The sequence below is a fragment of the Marmota marmota genome, unplaced genomic scaffold (genome assembly GCF_001458135.2).
Source record: "Marmota marmota marmota unplaced genomic scaffold, marMar, whole genome shotgun sequence".
NCBI classification, from domain to species: domain Eukaryota; kingdom Metazoa; phylum Chordata; class Mammalia; order Rodentia; family Sciuridae; genus Marmota; species Marmota marmota.
The window spans coordinates 970,460-997,167 of NW_026000185.1; the positions used below are offsets into that span (position 1 = coordinate 970,460).

General features: G+C 37.4%; 1 protein-coding gene across 10 annotated transcripts in view; it reads right to left on the bottom strand.

Moving 5' to 3' along the window:
* Positions 1-26,163, bottom strand: part of Atf7ip2 (activating transcription factor 7 interacting protein 2) — a 38,640-nt gene extending 12,477 nt beyond the window's left edge. For 2 of the 10 annotated variants that reach the window (XR_007342595.1, XM_048789178.1), the window contains exons 1-9: positions 20,465-23,495; positions 19,456-19,536; positions 18,724-18,848; positions 14,800-14,934; positions 12,471-12,569; positions 9,786-9,946; positions 2,097-2,170; positions 883-944; positions 110-176 (exon numbers count right to left, since the gene is read on the bottom strand). Coding sequence is in view for 9 of the 10 variants with exons in the window: in XM_048789178.1 (XP_048645135.1) it covers positions 110-176; positions 883-944; positions 2,097-2,170; positions 9,786-9,946; positions 12,471-12,569; positions 14,800-14,934; positions 18,724-18,848; positions 19,456-19,536; positions 20,465-21,287 (1,627 nt within the window). In the remaining variant the exon portion in view is untranslated. The other 8 variants (XM_048789176.1, XM_048789177.1, XM_048789179.1 and 5 more) reach the window with 8 other exon arrangements.
* Between the last annotated feature and the right edge of the window lie 545 nt (positions 26,164-26,708).

Genomic DNA, 26,708 nt, shown 5'->3' on the forward strand with positions numbered 1-26,708 from the left:
AAAACTACAAATATATGTACATTAACACACTAAAACAAACTTCATAAGTTTCAAAAGGACATTTTGAGTTATGCTTCCCACTTTCTTAAGAAAAACAAAAAACCTTTACCTGTGTTGAAGTTGGACAGGGCTTCTTTGGTCAAATCAATAACAAAATCAAGTTTCTTCTTTACACTCTGAAAAGTCATTGTTAAAAAAAAATAAGTAAGGTTTTGCTTTAAAAGCAGAGAATCATTTTTAAAAGATCAAACAAAATTTTAAACTAATGTTTCCCCACCTTTAGGCAGTGCAGGAGATGGAAAGGTCTGGGCATGTTGGAAGTATCCTACGATGAGGTGTACCCAAAGACCTAAATTATCATCTAGAAGCTAGAAACTGAACATTCTCTGAGTTTCTTATGGTTTAACTTAAATACACAATAAAAGAGAAGCCCTTATAAAATACTGCATGGTTTCTGAGAATATGATTAAGAATCCACATGCACTCGTAAATGGGTAAATGGGTATGGTCAGGACAAATGTCTATCACTAGCCGTCTGTTATTCAGTGTGTGAGCTGTACTGGGACCTGGTTAGGCTAGTTAGTTAGACACTAATACAAAGTACAAGCTGGCCTGGAACCTGACTATAAGAACGACTTGGATATTGATTTGTGTGTCTGTCTTTCTTTCTCTCTCTCTCTCATACACACACACACACACACACACACACACACACGTGGAGGTGGTGTAGGGGGAGGGTACATGGGATATACTACCACATTCCCATCAACTTTGCACAAGAATCAATGACAAACACTAAGGTATCCAACACAGAGCAACACTGAAGATCCTAGAACAAATTATAATTTAAGTGAATAATCTAAGACAATGATTATTACCTACCCTGACTTCTGGTGTAGCATTAGGTGAATTGTTGAAATTTCTTGATGCTGTTTTTCTAATATCTGAAAGAAAATTATTATATTTTTAAACTATTACACATGTATCTTTGTAATATGTGAATTATGAAACAATAATAATGGGGACACTGATTAACTTTTAATTAAGTAATCATAAAAAGTAAGTATTGACTTTACCTATTCCCAAAACTGATAATCTAGTTAAAAAAGTTAATTGGGTGTTAAAAGAATCTTTTCTTTCTGTAACTCTACAACATAATAGTAGCTCTGAAAATTATTTCAGCATTTGAAACCCTACACTTGACTATGTAACTATTTATTGTTTTAACACTGGGGATCGAACCCAGAACCTCATACACAAGTTATGCGAGAGCTCGCTACACCCCAGACCCTAAAAATCTTTACAGATTTTTAATTTTGTCCAGGCTGGCCTGGAACTTGCCATCTTCCTGTCTCAGCCTACCAAGGAGCTGGGATTACAGGTGTGTGCCACCACACTCAGCTGCAACTGTTTTTAAATTCATGATATTGTTAAAATAGACTGCCCAGATGGCTGAAAGGCATTCTTCCTGGAACCAGTTGGAAGACTCAATTATAATACTTAGCATCTTTTGTAGCTCTTTGATTTACAAACTGTGGACACAATTAAGTAGCTTCATAAGTGGAGGCAAAGTTTTTTTAAATTAAGATTCACTACTCTAATAAAGTAAAAACAGGAATTTTGGATAAGAACTTATGGGCTGAAAAATATGGCTATGTTTAGAGAAATTTAAACTAATAAAAAAGTGTTAAAAAACAAAAAAGTTAAAAAACAAAGCTGACAAACTTTAAATGTAAAATAAAGTGTAAGACAACTTAATGGGTAAAAAGGCAAGAAATAAAACACCACCAGCACCAACAGAAGGTCAAGGCAAACGATTTAAAAAATTATATGTAATTTTTAAACTTGAAAATCATTAGATAAACACAGTAAAGAAACAAAAGGATAGAAATTGATAAAATACAAGATTAAAAAGAAACATCAATTAAATTAAAGAATCATGTATTTATTTATTATTAATCACAGAAATCAAAACATTTCCAGAGTAGACACATTTTTTATTTTAGAAAAAGGTATTATTCAGTTCTTTATTTTAAACAAATATCTATTTTAAGCTTTCTAATTTGATAGATCATATTCTAATCATGTTAAGATACCTGTTGGATTTGATGTAACTGGAGTTGTCAAATTAGGACTTTCCACAGAAATCAACATAACATCATCATTGTTACTAAAATGATAAAAAAATTAAAAATAAACTAAACATGCATTACCAGGCTTAAGCATGCAATTAGTGGTTAGAATTCCTTTAAGTTATTATTTCATAACATGTTTTAAGTGACCAACCATTGGATGGAGGAGATAAAAATGAAATACTTAAGGAACCCAAGATTTCCAATTCATTTATATAAACAAAAGGACATAGAACTTCAATACAATAGACCCATAATAAGTTTTATGGGTCTAGCAGCTCAGTGAGACCCTGCCTCTAAATAAAAAAGGTTTGGGGATGTGGCTCAGTGGTTAAGTGCCCTTGGGTTGAACAAATAAACTTTTGAGATCTTTTCAAAATGACTCCAAATATATATATATATATATATAAGTAGACTACATAAAGATACTCTCTACATGAATATGTAATTATCACTCTAGACATGTAGGTACTTTCTTAAAAATGAAAACACATAACTAAACGAACCCCATTAAGACTCATAAAGACACTTCAGACTTTTGAAGATGCAGGACTATAATAAGTAATATTATTTTAAAAATAACAGCAACAACTCTATATTAAGCCATAATTTACCAAAAAATGTTCTAAACTCAGGCAAGGATAGTGACTGATGTTTATGGTTAGAGAATATCTAGGCCAGAACATCTTTTTCTGCCCTTTTCACTCCAATTTTATGAGTTCCACATTTTACATCAGAATTTTCTTAAGAAAACCTTGAGGCAAATTGCATTAAGTTAATTAAATGCTAAAGGAATTTTCCAGCAGAATTATACCATTCTCTTGTACATGTCTTGTATTTTTAACATTTGTGTTTAGGTCTAGAATTCATTTTAAGTTAATTTTTATATATGGTGTGAAGAGTTGAGGTTTATTCTGTCCCCCCTCGTTATCCAGGCATATCTGTAGAAAATAAAATCTTTTCCCTATTCTCTTGACACCTTTCCACTAAACCAACGGATGACATCTGTATGTGTTCTTCAGTCTGTCTGTTGATTTACAAACTTAGCCTAGACCAATACCGCTGTCTAAATACTGTAGCTTTACAGCAGGTCAGGAACTCAGGTAGTTGAGTCTTCCAACTTTTTTTTTAATAACACTGTTACTCATCTGGGTTTTTGCATTTTCATGTATGTTTTTAACCAGTTTGTTACTTTATAGAATAAAGGTTCCTGGGAGTTTTGGATTGCATTCAATGTACAGAACAACTTGTGGTGGGTGGGAGTATCATCTTTATAATGGATTCTCTTAATAATGATTCAAAAAATGTAGTATATCCCACCATTTGTTTACATCTTCCTTAAAAATTTTCAGCAATATTTTATAGTCTCTGGGCCTCTCTTGCACATGGTAGGCAAGCACTCTACCAGTAGGCAACATTCCCAGCCCACTTTGTAGTCTTAAGTTAGGTTTTATACATATTTTGGTTTACCAAGTATATCACATTCTTTGATGATATTCTAAATCCCCATTGTTAATTGTCTGTATAAAGAAATACTTGAGAGAAATACATACATAGAAACAGAAAGATACTTTTACTTACCCATATTTACTATTTCTGGAAGTTTACATTACTTTACATAGATTTAAATTTCTCTCCAGTACTATTTTCCTACTGCCTGAAGAACTTCCTTTAAAATTTCCATTAGTCCAGGGCTGCTGATGATCTGTTCTCCCAACTTTTTTAGTTTAAAAATGTCTGTTTTTCCCCTATGCTTCTATTTTGGCTGGATATAAACATTTTATTTTTAATATTTATTTTTTGGTGTAGTTGGACACAATACCTTTATTTCATTTATATTTATGTGGTGCTGGGGAACAAACCTAAGGCCTCACATGTGCCAGATGAGTGCTCTACCACTGAGCTACAACCCCAGCCCCAAGATTTTTAAGATACTTCTCCATATCAACATTTTATAGATGTCTTCTAGTTTGAAGTCAGCTGCCACTGTAAATCTTTGTTCCTTTCTATGTGATGTCTTTTATCGCTGGTTGCTTTTTAACGTTTTCTCTTAACAGAGTTCCAGCCATCTGAAATATGCGACAGGTTGTCACTGTGTGGTTTCACATTTCTTCCGCTTGGGGTCTGTTAAGCTTTTTGGTTGTTTAAAGTTTAAAGTTTCCACCAGACACTGTATGCTCGACTGCCTTTTCTGCCCCTCCTTAGTGATACTCCAAACACAGGTACACAGAGGCGGTGGCGGACTCTTGTCCACAGCTCTCTGAAGCGCTGTTCATGGCTTTTCCGGTCTTTTTCTTCTCCGACTCTGCACCATCTTCTGAATCCGTCACATGCACTGGTTCTAGGTCTACCACTCATGTTCCTCCTCATGAATGGGTCTCATTTCTGCAGCTTTACATTTTGGGCAATTTTTTTACTAGAACTGCACCTTAGTTTGAACAGTTTCCATTCCTATTTCATTGATTTTTAGAAACAATAATTAACTACTCTGATGTTAATTCTATCCAGTCTACTTTTTGACTCACTGTCTTTTTCATTTCTGAGAGTTCGGCTGGGTTCTGTGTCTTTCGTCCATTTCTCACATCTTCACGTTCCCCTCTACACTGTCGAGTGTTGAGAGCAAACTGAGGGCTCTGCTGTGGCGCTGTCTGTCTGCTCAACCCACCATGTGCAGTGGCTCAGGTCGGTCACTCATGTTCCTGCTTGTTAATGGGTCCCACTTCTGCAGCTTTGCATTCCTGGCCATGTTTTTAGTAGCTGTGTGCTATTGAGCGGGGGATGTTGTTTCATTCCTCAGCACTGGATTTTCTTCTGGCAGGCAATTAAACTTTGGGGGATTATGGCGAATCTTTTGAAACTTGCTTTTAGCTTTTTAGTGTGAGGTCCTTTGCAGTCTTTAGTCTAGGACTAACTTAGCCCCACTGAGACATAGCCATCTCTGGACTTTACCAATGGCTTCTTAAGTCTATTCATCTTAGTGGGAAATCAAAATATTGGACTTTCAGAAATTGTTTGGTCTTCTTTCCAGTGGTTCTCTCTGTGGCCTCTGGTTGCTTCCGTCTTATGTACATGGATCCATTTTCAGGCAATGATTCAAGAAATGTCCTTCATGGACCTTCAGAGCGCTGTCTTCGCACTTTCTTCTCTTGGCTGTTCTAAGCCACAAATTCTACCAACTTTCCGTCTCTGGTGGACCTCAGCAGGACCACCCAGCTCTGTGTGACTCCCCTCTCTGCTCTTCCCCCTGGAAAGAGCCTCCAGGCAGTAGGCCTGTGTAGGGTTCCTCACTGTTGCCCTGAGGTCCCTACTGGACAGTGTGTCCCCACAGACTCCCCGTTTTTAGACTGCTTTTCAAGGTATTTAACAGCTACAGGAACTGAGCTTTTACCATAATGTTTCATGGGCAGAAGCAGAACTTTCTACATACTTATTTTCATTCTGTGAAATGAACTGTTTTTATGCACATTTTAAAATGTGGACTTAACAATTTTATGTCTAATTTATCAATGAGGGATTCTAGTGTTTACTATTATTTGTAAGAAAGAAAATTAACATTCTTATCTAAATTTCAAGTAGATCTTCTCAGAGGTTCATTACACTACTGTCAAAATCCCTTATCCATCTCAAAATTCTTCAGTAAAGTTTTCTTTACTTGGTAATATAGTACTTCAACTATAATGCTATTTAGGTGTATGAGAAACTAAAGGCAGAAAGACCCTGTATGTAGGAGCTAAGTATCAACACTGACACCCATGAAGGTCAGGGAGTCGCGGTGAACCGTCAAGCTTTCAGGGGGAATCTATGAAAGACCAAGTCTCCGGCTGGGGAGGTGGCTCAAGCAGTAACGAGCTCGCCTGGCATGCGTGGGGTGCTGGTTTGATCCTCAGCACCACATAAAAATAAAGATGTTGTGTCCACCGAATACTGAAAATTAAATATTAAAAGCTTCTCTCTCTCTCTTAAAAAAAAGGTTTAAAAAAAAAAAAGTCCAAGTCTCAGGAACCATGGAGAATGAGAAAGAGAAAGAGACTTACTCAGATCACAACAAGCCTCAAGTCACACTACTCTTCAACAGACGAGGGGATTAGACCAGTTTATCTGACAAGCAGAAGAAAGGATGAATGTGTGTACACCAAAATAATATTATTTAGAGCCTTAACAATTTTTCAGGGATTATCAATATGCCAACAGACAGACTAAATGACTGGAAATTGACAGAAAAAGAATAGAAACAGATACACAGGTGATCCAAATACGGAAGTTATAAAACAAAGGCATTCAAATAACTATGATTACCAGTATTAAGAAAATGGAGGGAAGCCAGGTATGGTGGTACATACTTACAATCCCAACTACTGAGGCTAAGGCAGGAAGATCAGAAGTTCAAGGCCAGCCTGAACTACTTAGTAAAGCCCTGTCTCAAAATAAAAAGGGGTGGGGATGTAGCTCAGTGGTAGAGAGCTTGCCTAGCATGCAAAAAGCCCTAGGTTCAATCCCAGGTCTTACACTTCATGAGGGACATACAAGTGGCTAACAAATATGAGACTGTGTACTTGGCTTCATTCTTAGAAGGAAAAACAAACTAAAACCTTATTGTGATACCATTCAGTAGGATATCTAAAATCAGAGACAGATAATACCAAGTGTTGGCAAGAACATGTGGTAACAAAAATCGCACACACCTGCTGTGGGAGTACAACTTGATGCAACTGCTTTGGTTGTAATATCTATTTAATCTAGAAATACATGTATCCCCTAGCCTCCATGAATATGTCCGATGTGTGTATATATGTGTATTCATGAAAAGACATGCAAAATAATGTTTGTAGCACCACTGCTTATAATTTCCCCACCTGAAAGCAATTCCAGTGCCCATGGACAGAATGGGTTGATTGTGGCATATGATATAATGTACATAAGACATCCACGAGAACGAGCGAACTACTGCTGCCAGGCAACAGCGGGTGGGTCTCACAAAACAATGTAGGCAAAAGCAACAACACACAAAAGTTGCCCAAGTCTGATTCCACATATGTAACTGTGAAAAGCAGGCAGAAACAATGAAACAGAGGAGGTGGCTGCCTATATAGTTATGACAGTTGAATCTATAAAACTATTAATGCTTATCCTAAGAAATCCATCCGTAAATCTGAAAATGAAAGGACTTTTGGTATCTCACTTTAATTCACTTAATGATATGCAACTTTTATGAAACTGCTCTACTCACTCCTACTAACAACATCTCTTTTATCATAGACCATATTGGAAGGAAATTGGATAAACTGATGATTGTCATCGTAGTGCAAATGTGTGTAATGATTTTCCCGATGCTGAGAATCAACACAGGGCCTCATACAGGCTAGGCAAGTTCGCTACCCTAGGAACATCCCTGGCCCTTTTGATTTGGAGACAGGGTCTCACTAAGTTGTCAAGGCTGGACTCAAACTTGTGATCTCCTGAGCCTTCTGAAAAGTGAAGTCTATTCATGATTTCTGCTTAGATTTTATCTGGAGAAAATTCTTGCATATAAAATTAATAATTCAGGTAATGATAGAGCAGTTAAGAATGCTGAGTTCTTGGGGCTGGGGATGTGGCTCAAGCGGTAGCGCACTCGCCTGGCATGCATGCGGCCCGGGTTCGATCCTCAGCACCATACACAAAGATGTTGTGTCCAACGAAAACTAAAAAATAAATATTAAAAATTCTCTCTCTCTCTCTTTAAAAAAAAAAAAGGATGATGAATTCTGGAGACAATGGCTGGATCTACGTTCTGATTATGCCATTTACTAGCTGAGTATTTTGGAGCAAAAACTCTGCTTTGGCTTTGACTAGAAAAGACATAAATTTATTATTAAGATGAGATGAATTTCAACAAAGAATAAGTAGGATGAAACACATGCCCATTTCTCTAGACTACTATTAGCCAGTAACTTGTTTTCCCCCTTTGTGTCTCTGTAAACACTTATTCATATGAAATTCAATCTAAGACATTTTGGGCAGTATTGACATTTTGTTTAATCAGCATTTGTTAAGTGGTCTGTTCTTAGGTACTGTAGTCCTTCATGTTTTATCTTCATTTTTGGAAAGGACTGTACATAAAGCCCTTCTCGTCCAATTTTTAAGCAAGATTCTTCTTTATCAAATAGATATTACAGTCATAAGCCTTCTGTTCTACAAGCTTCTCAGGTCAGTTGTTACTGTCTTTTCAATTTTCTTCACATTATAAAATGAAAAGTGCTCAAACTTCTAAATCTAAAAGATACCATAAAAACAAATATCATTACTAACACCTCTGATTCAATTCTAGGGCATCAGAAATCAACAATTTTAAAACCTCCTGGCTTTCAGAAACCAGGATGATTTAAACAAATTTTTTTTCTTTCCTTACTGGGAAAAAAAAAAAATGATTCTAAATACAGCTTTTCAAAGTTGTTGGAGTGTGAAGCCTCCATCATAGTTTTTCTACATATCAGTTCACATACTTTGCACACACATAACTTATTTCTTAAAGGATTTAAGAAATAAAGGAATTCTTTAAAAAGAAAGTGAAAAAAGAAATGCATGGTTCCTCATTATTATCCTGATGCTAGAGAAAGCCAGGACATTTTATTTTATTTTTTTAAATAGTTATTTTGTAGTTGTAGTTGGACACAGTACCTTTATTTTATTCATTTATTTTTATGTGGTGCTGAGGATTGAACCCAGGGCCTCGCTCGTGCTAGGCAAGCGCTATACCACTGAGCCACGACCCCGGCCCAAGCCAGGAGTTTATATAATTGTTGTTTTCTGATGCCCTAGAAGTGAATTAGTGCTGTCAGTAATGGTATTTGTTTTTCTCCTTTGTTTAATATTTTTTTTTTATCTTGTCAATGGACTTTATTTATTTACATATGGTGCTGAGACTCAAACACCAGTGCCTCACACATACTAGGCAAGCGCTCTACCACTGAGCCACAACCCTAGCCATTCTCCTTTGTTTTATAGCAACCTTAAATATGAATAGCAATTAGTTGGAAAAAGTGGTGTTCTTCAAAGATTTAAAATTTAATATTTCAAATAAAAATTACAGAGAAGATCCAAAAAGCAAGACTTCTAGAGCTAATAAACAAATTCAGCAAAATATCAGGTTACGAAACCAACATACAAGTATCAATAGCTTTTCCATACACAAAAGTGCGAGAAAGAAATCAAGAAAAAAATACTATTTACAATAGCCTCAAAAAAATAAAAACACCTGGGAATGAAATCTACCCAAGGAGGTGACAGATCTCTATAGAACACTGAAGAAAGGAACTGAAGAAGACACAAAGATGAAAAGACGTCCCATGTTCATGAATAGGCAGGATTGTTAAAATGGTCATGTTATACAATCAATACCCTGATTCAGTGTAATCCCTATCAAAATATCAATGGCATCCTTCAAGGAACTAGAAAAAACAGTCCTAAAATTCATTTGGAAGAATAAAAGACACAGAAAAGCCAAACCAATTCTAAGTCAAAAAAGCTTTAGAGACCAATCCTGTTCTTTCATAATGGACAAAGTCTTCATGTATGAAGTTACAAGTTATTTTATGCTTAATTGAGAAAAGGGTATATTTTTACAAAGTATTTGTTTAGACAAGAAAGTTTGCTCATTTTTGTAGAAACACCTACCTTTCAGAAACAAACTCAACACAATCTGGTGACAAATTAATGTTTTCATTTGCTTTCTTGAAGGGGTTAGAAGATTCAGAGTTCACTGAAGTTACTCTTTCGTTTGGATTATTAATTGATTCTTGATTCCTACCAAAATTCATGGTCTCTGAATTTGTGATCTGTTAAATGGGTGAGGAAAAAACAGTTGAGGAGTGGGTAAAATTTATGTCAGTCAAAATTTCACTTAAAACTATTTTCAAAATATTCTCACATGACAAAACGTATTAGATAATCTGTATTTCAACAACTGATGACCACGATTGTGATTTCTCTGCCAAAATAAACTTTTAAAAACGTTGAGGGAAAAAAAAACAAAACTTCAAGGAAATAAGGATAATGTTACCATACAGCATTCAACTTCCTAGGTTGGATGACAAGGAGGGATATTAAATACTTAGGTACTGTAGACAACATTTTATTTCTACCAGCTGAAGTTTTAGAAACTAAAAAAAAAATAACTTTTTACTACTGCCATATTTCTAATAAAGACCAGAAATAAATCAGATTGCAAACTCACTTTTCCAAGTGGTGAATCTGTTTAAAACTTGGAGTTGAAACATTTAGTCTGCGTTCTGGCTTGAGAACTTGCAGCATTTATAATATGTCTGCATATTACCCAATAGGAAAGGATCAACTGATTGTCTAACTCAGGAACCATTCTCTGGTACAGTATGCACACAAAAAATGCAGATACACTAAAGCACAATTCTGCAATATTATTGTTATTAAATGAACAGATTTTATGTAAAGAGTAGTTTTAAACAACATTACAAATCAGGAAAAGGTGGCCCAATCCACTTCAATGTCTGGATGGTCAGCGCACCACACGAGGGACAGTAATAGGGCCTGCACTACTCACACACCAACATCACCCCTGCTCCCCGCCCAGGCAACAGCACGCCCAGGGCACTGCCTGACAGGGTCCATGGGCCAACATCTCCTGAACTTCCATCCAACAGCACTGGGAACCCGTACGAAATGAACAGACACCCAGGGGAGCCACAGGAATGAAGGCAACGCAAACAGCACACAAAATCTCTGGGAAAACACACTGTTATCTGAAATACAGCTTAAGAGAGGAGAGCAGGACCTACTCACTAAACCTAAAAGGGAACTGCCTACTGAAAAGTTACATGCCACATCTCTTCAAAGAGCCCTTGGTTTGGCTGAACACTGTCACGTTTTGCTACTCTGGGAGAAGCAAAAGGTTGTCCAACCATGTCCTTGGTTTCTTCTTCAGAGCATGCTTTTTTGCCAATAAACTTCCTAATTTTAGGATCTGTTGCGATCTGGATAGGTTGAAAATTTTCCAGTGTGCAGCACTTTCTCCTTACAATTGTTTCTTTCATGTTGTACTTTAATAGAAGCAAGAAGAAATACACAAAACTTTCCTTCAACACTTGCTCAGAAATCTTGTCAACCTAATAAAAATCCAAGTCCAGGGGGCTGGGGTTTTGGCTCAGTGGTAGATTGCTTGCCTAGCACGTGTGAGGTACTAAGTTCGATCCTCAGCACCACATAAGTAAATGAATACATGTGCTGGGTCCAACTTTAAAAAAACATCAAAGTCCACTGCGTACAACTTTGGTTCCCCATGACAACTGTAGACTATTCAGCTATACCCTGACCTTATATATAAAAAAACAATCCCCTAAGCAGGCTGCAGTGGTGCACACTTACCATCCTCGCCACTCAGGAGGCTGAACGTAGGAGGACAGAAAGTTCAAGGCTAGTCTCAGAAACTTAGTGAGATCTTAACTCAAAATAAAAATATAAAAAAATGTCTGGGGATGTAGCTCAATGGTAGAGCACCCCTGGGTTCAACTCCCAGTACCACACATGCCCACACAAAAAAAGGGCAGAAATCTAATGTATGTAAAGAAAGAATGAAGAACAGAAATCAATGAGAAAAATGAAAGAGTAAAACTCCAAAAGCTCTAGACTCGTCAAGAAAAAAAGCAGATTAACCATATCAGAAATGAAGCCAAATACTAACATACATTATAAAAAAAAAATAATTCAGGGTACATGCACAAATTATAAGTTGTATATAAAATATAAACAGCTAGCTGGGCACGGTGGTACAAACATGTTGGGAGGCTGAGGCTAGCCTCAGCACTTAGTTCATTAAGCACTAAGCAACTTAATGAACTCTGCCTCTCAATAAAAACTGAAAGAGCTGGGATGTGGCTCAGTGTAAAGCCTCCTTTGGACTCAATTCCTAGTATCTGCTCCCCAAATAAATACACACAAAAACAGCCACTAAATTGTACTTAATCATTTTATATGTAATATTTTGAAATGTATGTTTCAAAGTTTATTTTGATACAAAATATATTGGCATTCTGAAAGTATCAAATATACCTGGCTTACTGGGGATGAATATATATGACAAGACTAAGTTAGCAAAATATTAAAGTTAAAATCTAGGTGTTCAGTATATGAATACTCACTGTAAAATTCTTTCAACTTTGCTGTATATATGGACCCTTTTCAAACTAAAGAAATGCAAGTGACAATTCATAAGAACATTCTAAGTATAAATTAATCTATGTCCAAGTTAGGAAATAAATTCATTTCTTACAGTCCAACTACTTATAGGAGTCATCTAGGTTATTAAAACTCCTGTGTGTTTATACCAACCTGACAGGCTATATTATTAGATAATGTGTTTGGTTCCAAAGCTTTCCTTTGAGATAATAATACTGTTCTAATACGTCTTTGAAGTCTTGTTATTTTTGCCTGGAAGAAAGAAAAATAAGTAAATACCAAACCAAAGAGCTAAGATAATATATAGAAAAATCATTCAAAGTAGTCTTGTGAGACTTAGGCATATAATCAAATAAGAAGTTCTTATTTAGTTATCCCCTGGTATCATGGGAATTGGTCCGAGCCCCGGTGTCAAGGAGAAAGTCAAACTTGCATCCATCCACCTGAATCCACACCCAGGGTTCCTGTCTATTGATCATGATGGTCGGGGGCTATGACCCAAGGTTCCGTCAATTGATTGACATGCCCAGAAAGTCAGAGGGTTCCCTGGCCATAGGCCTCCTACGGGATCTAGGATACTCAGAGCCCCAATGACCATGTTGTTGATTTAGGGCATGGGGTACGCGGGAATGCCTGGTGCGGGGCATGCCCTGGCCCAACGTCCCTCATTGCCACACTTGAAGCAGGTGCGCGGGGGTGGGGTGGGGTTTGACCTGCTGTGAGGGGCGGCGACCCGAGGAAGCACCCTTCAGGGCCTGGGTGAGCATCTGAAATCACTGTGTTCAGCCTTGTGAGAAGCCTGAAAGGCTACCGCCAAGAGCTCAGTCTTGGGGGTGGCAGCGCCGTGTTTGAGCTTTTTTAGTTGGCCCGGCTGTCAGGGTAGCTCTGCGAGAGGAGATATGTCATAATGACATGATGGCCATCTGGGGTTTCGGGATCTAGGTTAGTATACTGCTGAAGAGCTTTTGTAAGCCAAAGCAGAAATTCCAATGGGGTCTCCTCTCGCTTTTGAATAATCTCTTGTAATTTTTGGAAACTGATGGCCTTATGTGCCGCTGTTTTGAGCCCAGCAATAATAAATGCAGAGAATCGGTCCCTACTCTGTATGCCAGCTTGTGTATCATAATCCCAGTCGGGAGTTTGATCTGGGGCAGCAAGTGGCCCCAGAGGGTGATTGGAATTAACTGGGTGAGTTTCATCCGCATGGGCTCTGGCAAGTTCCCAGACTCTGGTACGTTCCTCAGGAAGGAGACTATTAGCCAATAACATATATATCTCATGGTGAGTGAGGCTAGAAGCCTGGAGGACCCATTGAAACTCTCTTATGTAAGTGGTGGGATCTGTGGTGAAGGAGCCCAACCTTCGCTCGGGCTGTGTGAGGTCACTACCCGGACAAGGCCCTCAGGTCCAGCAACCTCTCTTAAGGGGGCACTGGTTTGTAGGACTAGGGAGCAGGACCTAGTCTGGGGGGACTAAAGGTGTCGGCGTAGTCAGGGGGAGCACCTGAGGGGCTGGACAGAACCGAGGGGGGAGTCGGTAGGGAAGGGGGTTCATCTACCGGATAGGTCGGGGTGAGAACGAAGAAGAGAAGAAGCCTCAACATAGGGGATCTCCTTCCACTTTTTCGAGTGCTTGCAGAAGTTAAACAGATCTCTGAGAATTGCGACTGGGTTCCAGACTGGGTTCCAGATTGGGCGTCAGAGTTTTGCTGGACATTCACAGTCAAAGCCCCTGCATAGCCCATCTGAAGTTGGATACCCGATAGGGGAACTCACATACTGAAGAGCCGCTGTTGTGCGAGTAGCAGCGCTCGAAAGAGTGGATGAGGACGGCCAGCCTTGAGAGAGGGGCCCTCGAGCAGTGAGGCATTCCCCCTCCCAGGTTCAGAACAAGTGCCGGATTACTGAGGAACAGCTCTGCATATTTATAGAGCAGGGGGTGGTTTGACAGTTATGACAGTTTTAACGGTTTAATGGTTTGACAGTTGGCACGGGGTGCCTTCTGATTGGTGGGTAAGGATCATGTGAGTCAGCAGGGCTCACCACTGGGTGGCTCTTCTGGGGGGGATGAGGAAGTTAGTCTTTGGAGCCAGGGAGACTCCCAACAATCAGTCTTTTCACTGGTCCACTATAAAACTGATGCTGATAAAAACACCAATCAGCAAGTGACCCTGGGGCGGGGGGATTCCAAGAGGATGAAATAGGCTGTTTAACTCTAACACAGAACATACTTAAAATGAAAAGAAACAGTGCCTGAGAACTAAGCCATAAAGCAACCCAGGATGTTGATGGCTCTGAGTACTTCTCCAAGGCCAATACTGCTGAAAAGTATAAGTTCTTTCATCTTTTGCATGCCATAGTCCTAAATAGGCTTGTGGCTAGGAATCAAATTTGGGTCTTCTTCCTTCACTGTTTGCCTTTTCTAACACATAAGAGCACCAAATTTCACTGTTTTAAAAGGACTCAAATGAAATAAAACTTACGAAGAGTTCATCAGCTGTTGCTTCATGCTTATTCCTGCACTGCATCTTCCCAATGCGTTCGTTCAATTCTTTCAGTTTTTTATCAAATAGTTTGTGATTTATACTACATATCTCATGCCGAATCAAATGTCTGACCTAGAATTTTAAAATAAAATCAAAAACATCTCAAATTTCAAATTTCAAATAACTTTTTTACTTTTTAAAAATAGCTTTGCTCTTTTTCTGGATTAACTTTTTAATGTTTCCATTTATATTACTGTAGCAATAAGTTATATAAAACTTGAATATTAATCTCAATAGAACATATCCAGCACTCTACTGTCATGTATAAGTAATTAGAATAAAAAAATACCATATACAATATATAAAGGTGTTAGAAATTAAATTTATTCTCAAATTGCTAATTTTAGCTTCTTGTGGTTCCAGTTGATTATTATTCTATAATATCCATTGTAGAAACAATTACAGAGCTATATTACACACACACACACACACACAAACACACTTTTTCGGAGGTTGGGGGGACCAAGAATTGAACTCAGGGGCACTCGACCATGAAGCCACATCCCCAGTCCTAAGACAGGGTCTCAAAGAGTTTCTTGGCGCCTCGATTTTGCTGAGGCTGGCTCTGAACTCAAGATCTTGTGCCTCAGCACCCGGCTCCATTTAGATTTTTAATTATCAAACTTACAAGTTCGTAGTCCATAAAAAGCAGCTCTACTTATCTGAAAACCAGAGCCTGATGAAAATGGTTGGGTGGTCTACAGTAGATACAGAACAAATTGCCCAAGTTTGAAACTTGACCCTGTGATTAACAAGCCATATGGTCTTTGACAAGTCACAACACCTCTGGGCTTCGTTTTCTCTGTCCAAAATGGATAGAGGACATAGAAAAATGTTTGCTGAATAAGGGATACTTAAAGGATTTTATAGGAACAAAATAAGATAACATGTGAAGTAGTTCCATATTGAAATGAGAGAATAAATATGCAAAAAATTCACCATTATTTCCATAGTATTTTAGGGGATAGCTTTGTTATGATAAAATGGAAAAAAGCCAGGGACAAATATGCAATGACTCACACTATCTGGAAAAATGAATGCTATTCTAACACTTTGTAGTAGCTATTACATGAAAGATTAATGCACTTTATATAATCTGCACTTTCAATAAAAAAAAATAGATTGGCCTATTTTCAGGACGCATAATTAATCTCAATGGCCACTGATCTGCACAATACATTCACAAACACTGCAGTTTTTCAGTGTATATTCTCCTGTAAACAAATTTCATTACAAAGTAGGTAGACTCTCTTAATAAAGACACCAGTCACGATACATTTAAGGTGTTTATTAGCGATAATTATATCTTGCCCCCAATATCTTGCTACATGGTGCTCAACTGAAATGCATAGTTCACAGGTTGAATTCTTTTATATTGCTATTCACCTGATGATTAGTTTTAGTCTATAATTTTATTTGATTATTTCCAAGATTTTTCGTTTTTATTTTCAGTTGTTTTCATTATTCAACATTGTCTATGTCTGCTTGGTCTTTTCCGTAGTGCTTACTAAACACACACACACACACACACACACACGTACACATACATATGTATGTATATATATATATGTCTATCCACACACATATCACTCAAAATATAATTGTAAAAAAACTTCTCAGAAACACATACTATTTTTACTGACAGTGTGGGTTACTATGTGCTTGCCAGTTCATTGGCTGGGGTAATATGTGAAGGTCATGCTCAGATAAATCTTAAGAGAAACATATCTAAATGCTTTGAACATGTGTTTCTGAAAAACTTCCTTGGAAAGGAAGAATCAAATGGAATATATGTTTAAATCACAACTACTTGGCCTCATCCTGGATCCAAATAGAATCTCCAGGAAAGAGGCTTAGAAAGTTGTACAATTAACAGGCACCACCAATGATTCATCCTGGTTCCGTAAGCGAAAACAATGATCTTCAACTATTAATGAGCTCAAAAAACCTCTATCTGAGGGAGACCCTTAAACTTGATGACTTGCCCATTAAGGGGTAATTCTTTTTAGAGTGAACTTTTGTCCTCACTTTGTGATGTTTATTATACAGATGGAAGGCACAATGGATTCCATAAAATGCCTATTAAATGTGTTTTACCAATGGTAATGTATGCACCATTATGGAATCTGGTGGAAGGTCTACCTGCAGTGGCAACCAAATTGGCCACAAGTTTGTAGAAAATGTAAATTTACAATCTGCCCTCACTTTTTTAAAGAGGGCAGTTAGACTCTGGAGGAAAAACCTTCCAAGTCTCTAACCTAACAGAGTCAGCTAGGTCCAGATCCTTCCTAGATCTCAGGAGACAACAGCTCTAGGACTCTCAACAGGGAAAAAGAATGTCAGGATGGGAGGGCCTTATATCTATGAGATTCAAACAAGATAAACATAGAGACAGGTTTAGAGAGAGAAATGTCTGGACAGGAATAACATGAGGGGAAAGCTAGCTGTTTTGACCTAGGAAAAGAGGACTGCTAAATCCAAGTTTTCTCTGGAGAATGTAAAGAAACCAGATGCCTTCAACTCACTGAGAAGAACCGTTTTGTGAAGTAGACAAGGGTACTGACAGCTCTATGCCAGTGAAATTAAAATGTCCAAAGTCTGGGATACATTTTGTCCATTCCCACTGTTTCTGAATGCAGCCACCCATCACTGGGAAGCCTCAGTCTTCTTCCTGATAACATGGTCCTTAGGTCTGATTGCCCTTCTCTGCCAGCAAAAGAACAATCACCTTTTTTTTTCTTTTGGTGTTCCTGGTGCTTGAGCCCAGAAGTGCTTTGATACTAAGGTATATCCATGGTCTTGCTAAGTTGTCTACATTGGCCTCAAACTTGTGATCCTCCTGCATCAGACTCCCAAAAGCTGGGATTTTAGGAGTGGACCACCTTGCCCAGCTATTGCATACTTTTTAAAATTAGTGTCTACTTTGATCTTCTTGGAAGAAAATAGGAGATAGAAAGAGGAAAACTGCTAACTAACCTTTGAAGCTGGTTCTGCATCAATCTTTTAAAAAAGTTTTCCTTTAATAGGTAATACATGGTCCTAGGACATATATCGATATAATTGTGATGGTCCGTTTTAGAATGCAGTAGTGCTTATTGAGATAAAATATATAATATATATTTCTCCCCCCCCCGAAACACACCGATCACGTGGTGTGGAAAATTCTGGCTCACTATGGCTGAAACATCTGCTCTACCACATACTTTCTGATAGTGATAAGATGCCAGTGATAGTGAAAAAGCAAAGCCGGATCATCAAAACAGGATCTCATTACAGCCACAGAATCAGAGCTCAATGAACCTCATTTCAGAGCTGAGAAGACGTGTGGAGGCCACAAAACAATGAGATGAGTGGGGCAGAAATGAGAGCAGCACATCCACGTTGCTGTGGAAGTCTCAGTAAGTGAACCTGAATTCAGAAGAACTCTGCAATGGACTCTGGACAGTCTGATCTCAACTGAACAATCATGATGAAGTCTACAAACAGCCACCTGCCACCAAGGAACCCATAACCAGCAGAAAAGCTCCTGTTGTTTCGCAGAGTTCAAGATTGTTCAATGTCAGACTCACACATATCTGACTGTAAGGTTGACTAAAAAAGAATTTTTTCCTACAACTAGACTATCTACACAATTCCCCCACTTTCAAGAACCTAGAAATATTTTGGTAAGGGACATAATTAATCTGTCTGCTCATTTGATTTTCATGCACCAGCTTTGCATCAAGTGAAAATCATCTGTACCATGTCGCTGTGGAGAGATGTTAGTTAACATTGAATATTTTTAAAAATGTATTTATTTAATGTTTTTGTAACTAATCAAAAAATGTTTTTGAGGCAAATATTTAAACCCCAATATTTTACCTGTTCCAGTACTGCTGTTTGCTTTTCCAGAGCTACACAAATGTTTTCATTAATTGGCTCTGAAGTTTTCATGCGTTTAACATTTTCTTTGTTTTCTGAAAGCGTCCTCTTCTTTTGATTATGGCCTTGGGGAGATGGAAAGATTAGAAATAAAAATATTCTTTCTTGAGAAGAAAATGGGAATCCCTAATTTGGGGACACTCTAAGCAAATGGAAAAACTAAAATGTAACAAAATTTTTAAGAAAATTTGATGCATAAAAATGTTCCCACAAACTTGTTTAAAAAAAAAAAAAGACTATTTTGATAAAGTATGGTTCTGATCTCAGATACACTCCCACTCCAGACTTATGTAATACACATATACCAACAAAAACCAGTCAAACTACATCATTTAATCCTTTGCTTAGGTAATTCAGTGATCCTACATTACTTTTACAATTACTTAATGCTATATATTTTTTAACAGGCGAACCTATCATTTTTAAACAATTTTAAATTCATCCTTTAAATTATTACTCTGAGACTAGAAAAAAAATCTCGAAATTCTATAAGTATTTTCTTGTATTTCAATAACCAACATAAATATTCAAGTTTACTTTTGCTGTTTGAATAGTTTTACAACCTAGGACTTCATTTGTTAACTATTTGGTGTTTCTCTCCTCTCTCCACACACAGACACAAGCATATATATGTATGTGTGTATATAACATTATCTATCATCTTTTACCTACCATGTAATTCACAGGCCAAGTCCATGGAAGGAAATGAGTTCACCAACAATTTTGAAAATCCACTCTTTCTAATAAACAAAACTTCAAAATAACAAGAGACATGATTGAAATGAACCAAACAACTGCCATAAGCCACATTTTCAGATTGTTTGCTCTCACAGGAAAATGATTCCTTCCTTGTCAGGAGTAACTTCCTTTTTTTTTTTTTGGTACCAGGGATTGAACTCACGGGCACTTGACCACTGAGCCATATCCCCAGCCCTATTTTATATTTTGTTTAGATACAGTATCTCATTGAGTTGCTTAGTGCCTCGCTATTGCTGAGGCTGGCTTTGAACTTGCAATCCTCCTGTCTCAGTCTCCCAAACCGCTGGGATTACAGGCTTGAGCCAACTCGCCCAGCAGAACATGCCCAGCAAAAATAACTTCCTTTATATACAGTTAAAATGAATCAACTTTGGTCTAAAGCCACTTGTGTAGTTAAAAGATGGCCTGAACATTTTTGGATGTGCAGTGAATTACAACCTAACTTGATGTGTTGAATACTCAGCAACCTACTCATGTAAAAAGTACCTGTCTGGAAACCAGAAGTGGCCACCTGATCAAAACTGGAAATGAGCTATAACCAATCAGATCAGGCTGTCTCTTGTACCTCACTTCCTTTTCTGTATGTTGCTGCCTTTTCTTTGGCTATAAATACAACCTGTTGTGTAGTGGGAAAGAGCTTCTTGAAACATTTTTGGTCCTGACTGCTGCCTAATTCAAGAACTGGAAATAAAGCCAATTAGCAACAGCAAAGCTAGATTTGTTGAAATAGTCTCTTTTCACAATACTCTTCCTCCTCCCCAACAAAAAGAGTTCATAAACAAGTTACTCTGAAATAATTATAGTCATCATTCACTTTTTCTTTAAATATAGTCTATACAAACTCACCTATTTGTATATTTGAGGTTTTAAAATCCCCAAAGAAAAATTAATTTCTATAAAAGAGGCAAAAATATACACTTACTGTTATTACCATCAGTGTCGAGTAATGACTGCCACTTTGAGTCTGTACTTTCACAATATGAAATGCTGGAATGACAGGTTCTACTGGATTCTTCTGTTTTCAAAATGTCAGCAATACAGCTGGAGGAATTAACTAAATTTACGATGCAAGATGTTTTCTCAACAGGCAGAAAATGTGAGTTTGGACTTAAGATGTCATTTTGCCTCTTATCAAGTGACTCTGAATTGGAGTTTGCCTCTAAATTGGAAACCATCTTATCGATTCTCTTATCATTCAAGGTATTTTGAACTACATCACTCAATATGTCGGGCGGGCAGCAAATAGGTTTTAGATTATAATTCTCTTCCAGTTCAAAAAAAGATCCTTTTACTTTTGTCTGGTATTCAAGATGAGTTTCAGAAGTGTTCTGGGAATCTTCTGCCCTTTGTATAAACAATCTGCTGGGAGAATCTAATGTTCTTCTTGGCTTTTGGTAATGACACACAACTTGTTCATCATTATGTTCCAGTCTTGTTTTTGAATCAACAATTTCTTCTACTGGTTTTACTAAATTCTTAGGAACCACTATACTTTTCTGTGAGAACACTGAATTTTTGTTAGAATTGAGTGAGGAATCAACATTTTCAGAATGTTTACACTTGCTAGTTAAAACCCCAGTACTTAAATTCTGACTACCACTCGGAACATTACTCCCAATTTCTGCTGTTCTCAGAGCTTCAACATTCTTAGACTTATTCAAGATCTCTACTTGCTTCCGGCAACTTGTAGGCATTGTTTTTTTGGCTTTTAATATTTTCCGTTTACTTCTATCTGGACTTGCCATCTTTCATATCCTAGAATTTAAGATATCATATTCAAATGCATTTCTCCACTAAGTTTATTTACAATATTAAAATAGTGTTAAAAGACTATCTCTACAGATTTAATTAATTACATTTTCACCTGTCAATGAAAACAAAAAAATGAATTCAATATTTATTTACAGTCCAAAAAACAAGTATGAGTTTTCTTTGGCAACATTATAACACCCCATTAATAGAAAGAATCCACATGCCAATCAGTAGCACACTGGAACACTGATGTATAGGATAGTTGCACAGTGAAGTATAATCAACAATAACTGCTCTTTCGTTATATACAATAGTATGAGTTGCAAAAGCCTAGAGTTTAAATAAGTTAGACCAGTGTGCACTGCCCAATTTCATCTTAACAAAGATCAAGAACAATTACCGTGTTGTGTTAAAAAAAAAAAAAAAATCAAAGTGAATATCGACCAGAAAGAGAACCAGCTAGACCTCTTTAAGTTTTGGGAAAATTTGTTTGTTGATATAGGTGCAGGTTTTATGAATGTGTTCAGTTTGTGAAAATTATCAAACACAATGAGAATTTGTGTACTTTCTTATTATGTACAACATTTAAGAAAAAGAAAATCTGATAGTTTGCTCTGAAGCGACTTAAAACACATATCAAAATAATTGTAGACTTGGCTCTACAGCAGAACTAAATATATCCAAAGCTATTCTTGAATGTGTATGTAATATAAAAGTAAGGTAAAATCTGGGGCAGAAAATTCTAAATTAAATGAACAAAGATGCAAAAAAAGGATAAGGTTGAAAGTAAGGAAAAGGTAGCTTTCTTTACTTCAGATAAGGATACAGTCAGATGATACTGTTTCACTCTTGACCCCAATCATTAGCGAAATGCTCTCAAAGAATGCTTTTAGGAAATCTCCCCCTGCCTCACATTGGGGATTGAACCCACAGGCACTCTATCACTGAGCTACAACCCTTTTTTATTCTTACTTAGAGACAGGGTTTATATCTTCCAGATTACAAATTCTACATTAAGTGGATGGCAACCCAAGAATTACAATCCATCCACACAGCTGAGAGCAATGTCTACCTCCTTTAGATAAGTCAAAATGAAACATTTTACACTAAGCAGGGTCATCGTCCCATGCCAGTCTCAAGTTCCCATAGTAAATAAATCTTCACCCCTCAACAACCCTTAAGATAAAGGGATAAATGTCTGAGAGGTACGAATGGGATAGGAATTTGAGAATAAAGAAAAAGATACTGAGTCTCAAAGGAAAAACCCATGAACCACTGAGATGCAAAAGTACCTGGGAACAATTGCCCACCCCCTGATCCACATGCCCTTGCCCACACCCTTGTAACACAGGACAAAGCTCAAGTCCAGGGAAAACTGGCATGATATTGTGTAGCTCCACCCTGCATCCACCTCTAGTGTTGGGGTTGTCACAGCGACCCCAACAACTATCTCTATAACACTGAGGCCACACACCACAGAGTTGCTCTCTCCCCCTTTGGAGAGAGCAAACATTCTCTCTTGAGTATCTACTCCTTGCTTTACCCTAAAGGCATATCCTGGGACTTCCCTCATTCTCCCTTTAATATAGACCTACTTTCTTCAATAAATTGTTGTCTATGCCTTTATAAACAAATAAATGAATGAATAAACACATAAATGGCACTATTGTATTAAGTAATAGAGAAATTAACATAAAAACAATTGAAAAAAGTAAAACAAAAAAATAACAGTGAATAAAACTCAGAAGGCATAAAAATCAAAGATGAAGATTTTGTCATTTCTAATAAATGTAAATGGGTTAAATTCTACTAAAAAACATGAGGTTAAAGTATTCGTATTGTTTACAAAAGACAGCTAAAAAAGCAAACTGATAAAAACGTTAAAAGGTAAAAGGATGGGTAATATTAATATTCAGCAGATAAAACAAAATTAATTAATATTACTTTATGTTTTTAAAATTTTAAATGAATGGTGAAGCTGAATCAGTGGCACACATCTGTAATCCCAGCAACTCAGAAGGCTAAGGTGGGAGGACCACAAATTTGCAGCCAGCCTCAGTCATTCTGATGCAGGACAGATAGGGCTGGATGTGGGAGACCAACCTTACATGTGACTGAGTCATACTCCCCGGCTGGGTGCTTAGGCGCTCAGTCACAGAAATGTGGTAGAGCTTTCCCCACCCTTCTTGGGTTCGAGGGTGCATGGGTGTGTCTTGCTACAGCCCCATGGGTGAAGCTAGGCTCACCTGTTCGTCTGTAATATAACCCCTTGCCCTGTTTAGGATAGAATCTTCCATGGAAGTGCCTTGTGTGTGTCCCCTTCTCTTACTGTGCCCTTGGGTGTGGCCTACCCAGGTGTCAGTCAACTGCTGACAGTGGACATCATGAAGATAGACTCAGCCCCCTGAAATCTGACCCCTTGCCTCATTTAAATAGCTTCTCTCTCAATAAAAGGGGTCAGTGTATGCTCTCGCTCTCTCTTTCTGTGGACCCTTAAAGTCAGAGGAGCCGTCATAGTGACCCCAAAGAAAAAGGTATCTGTGTCTCTTTTTTTTTTTTATTGTTGGCTGTTCAAAACATTACATAGTTCTTGATATATTTCACACTTTGATTCAAGTGGGTTATGAGCTCCCATTTTTACCCCATATACAGATTGCAGAATCACATCAGTTACACATCCATTGATTTACATATTGCCATACTCGTGTCTGTTGTGTTCTGCTGCCTTTCGTATCCTCTGCTATCCCCCCTCCCCTCCCCTCCCCTCGCCTCTTCTCTCTCTGCCCCCTCTACTGACATTCATTTGTCCGTATCTGTGTCTCTTGTGTGGTTATTTCGTGCAGCCTAGTCAGCCCAGTTTACCTGGAGAGAGAACAGAAACCCAGCAGCTGGATACCCAAGGAACTTTCAAGAAGCAGGCTTAATTATGCTGCAGTGTTCCAATGGGGCTGCTGACAAAAAAATCTATGGACCCAGGGTATGGAAATTCTTTGACATTTATACTTAGGGGTTGGTTACATAACAGCGACTCTTTGTTCCATATTCTTACATTGGACAGAGGTTTCACAAATTTCTACCAAGGAAAATAGAAAGGGAAAGCTTTTACAAAAAAGAGGAAGCTTCAATCCACAATGAGTTCTCTGCAAAAATCCTGTTGATATTCTTTGTTTTGTTTTTGGTTTAACAATCTTGCTTACAAGGAGAGAAACTTGTTATGATTGTGGTAGGCGTCTTCTGGACTACATTAATTTAGCAAGGTCCTCAGCTATTTAGTGAGATACTGTCTCAAAGAAGGGCTGGGATGTAACTCAGGGCTAAAGCATCCCTGGATTCAATTCCCAATATCAAAACAAAAACAAACAGAATACAGCAAAACAATTACACACCTAAGGGGAAAAATGAAACTAGATCCCTTCCTCTTTCTACATGCTAAAATGAATTCTTAGATGATTAAGACAAACCTCTTAAACTTGAAGAAAAATTATAGGAAATTTATCTTTTACACCAAGTACCACATGAAGAGTATCCTGATTCCAAAGATCTCCGAAAATGTGGCTTATGTGACAGCAAAGGATTTAAGCTGGCTGAAAAGAATCAGAAATTCTGGTGATGCGCAAAATTAGACCAACTAGTTGATTTTTATTCTTCCAGAAATAAGCTGAATTTTACTAAATGTTATGCAACAGTTACCAATATTTACATTCCCTATGCTTTTACTGGCAGTTTTGCTTATCTTCTGTAAGCAATCTCATGCACAAAATTTTCCAAGTGACTTACCTCTCTCCTCAATGCCCTAAATTTGATCAACTATCAAGTATAAACACATTAATGATTAGTTATTTCACGTTGTTTGTGAACTTTGGCCTAACTATAAGTTAGCAGACATTCTGCATTACTATATATTTTTGTCATTGCACAGCCATGATATATAGCAACATAACCTCAGATAAACCAGATCAGTAAGTGCTTCTGTACCAACAGCAAGCCTGAATACTTCACAGGTCATCATGTGGTAAGAAAAACAACATTGAGAGGAAGAGAGAGAGAGAATAAATTTGACAATACTGAAGTTAGGAAGAGCAAAGAGAAACCAAAAATGCACAGAGATACCTGTAATTCCTGTTCATTAAGTATTGAACAGGAATTAAATGAGAGAGCTGGGAGTGGGGGGTTGCTCAGTGGTAAAGTACTTGCCTAATGTGTGAGTCCTGGGGTGGGGTGAGGGGGTGTGGTGGTGCGTGCCTGTAATCCCAGCAACACAGTAGGCTGAAACAGGAGGATCAAAAGTTTGAGGCCAGACTTGGCAACTCAGTAAGACCCTGTCTCAAAATAAAATAAAAAGGGCTGGGGATGCAGTCCAGAGCTTTTCTAGCATGTGCTAGGCCTGGGTTAATCTGTTTGCTAACCAATCAAATAATAAATGAGATAAGACAACTCAAGATAAAATGAACAAGACATAGCAGGAAGTTTTATAGAAATACAAACATATAGACAAAAAATAAATGAAGACATGCCATGAACTAGGGAAAGGCAAATTAAGACCGATATAATTCTATATCCAAATAGATAAACTGGTAAAACCCAATATGGTTAGTACCGAAGCTCAAGAGGGTATGGATCAGTGGTAATTCTTACACATTGTTTTTTTACGGTGTGAACTGGAAAAAAACTAATTCAGAAAACAATTTGGCTATCTTAAAAAGTTGAGCATTGTATACCTTATTGATGCCCAACAAACCCACACAACAAAAGCTTATACTTATGTACCTTAACACAAAAATGTTCAGTTGTGTGTGGTGTTGCTCACCTGTAATCCCAGCAACTCAGGAAGCTGAGGCAGGAGAATCATGTGTTGGAGGTCAGCCTGGGCAACTTAGCAAGACCCTGTCTCAAAAAATAAAAAGGGATGGGGGTATAGCTCAGGGGCAGAATGCCCCTAGGTTCAATCCCCATTACTATAAGGGGCAAAAATCAAAACAAAACAACAACAAAAAAAAAAACAGTTCAACAGCAGCAATAACAATAACAACAACAACAAAAACTGCACATTATGCAAACAAACTTTAGATACAATCAGATAAACAAACTTTGGTATATTAATCCAATGGATCAGTACAATGCCATGAAAATGAATCAATTATTACTATATAAAACCACATGGATAAATTTTGGAAATATTTATGAAAAAAAAAAATTATTAGAAAACTATATTCAACTCATAAATACAATTAAACAATGTTATGTGTGACATTTATAATAAAATTACTCTTTATAAAAAAAATCAATGCAATATGGCAAAGAGGTATAGGAAGCATGGTATGGAGAAACAAGAAGGCAAATTCAAGTGATTGGTAGTATTCTCCATTTTTGGTTCAAAGATTTTAATGTTATTATACTTCATAATTTATATATTC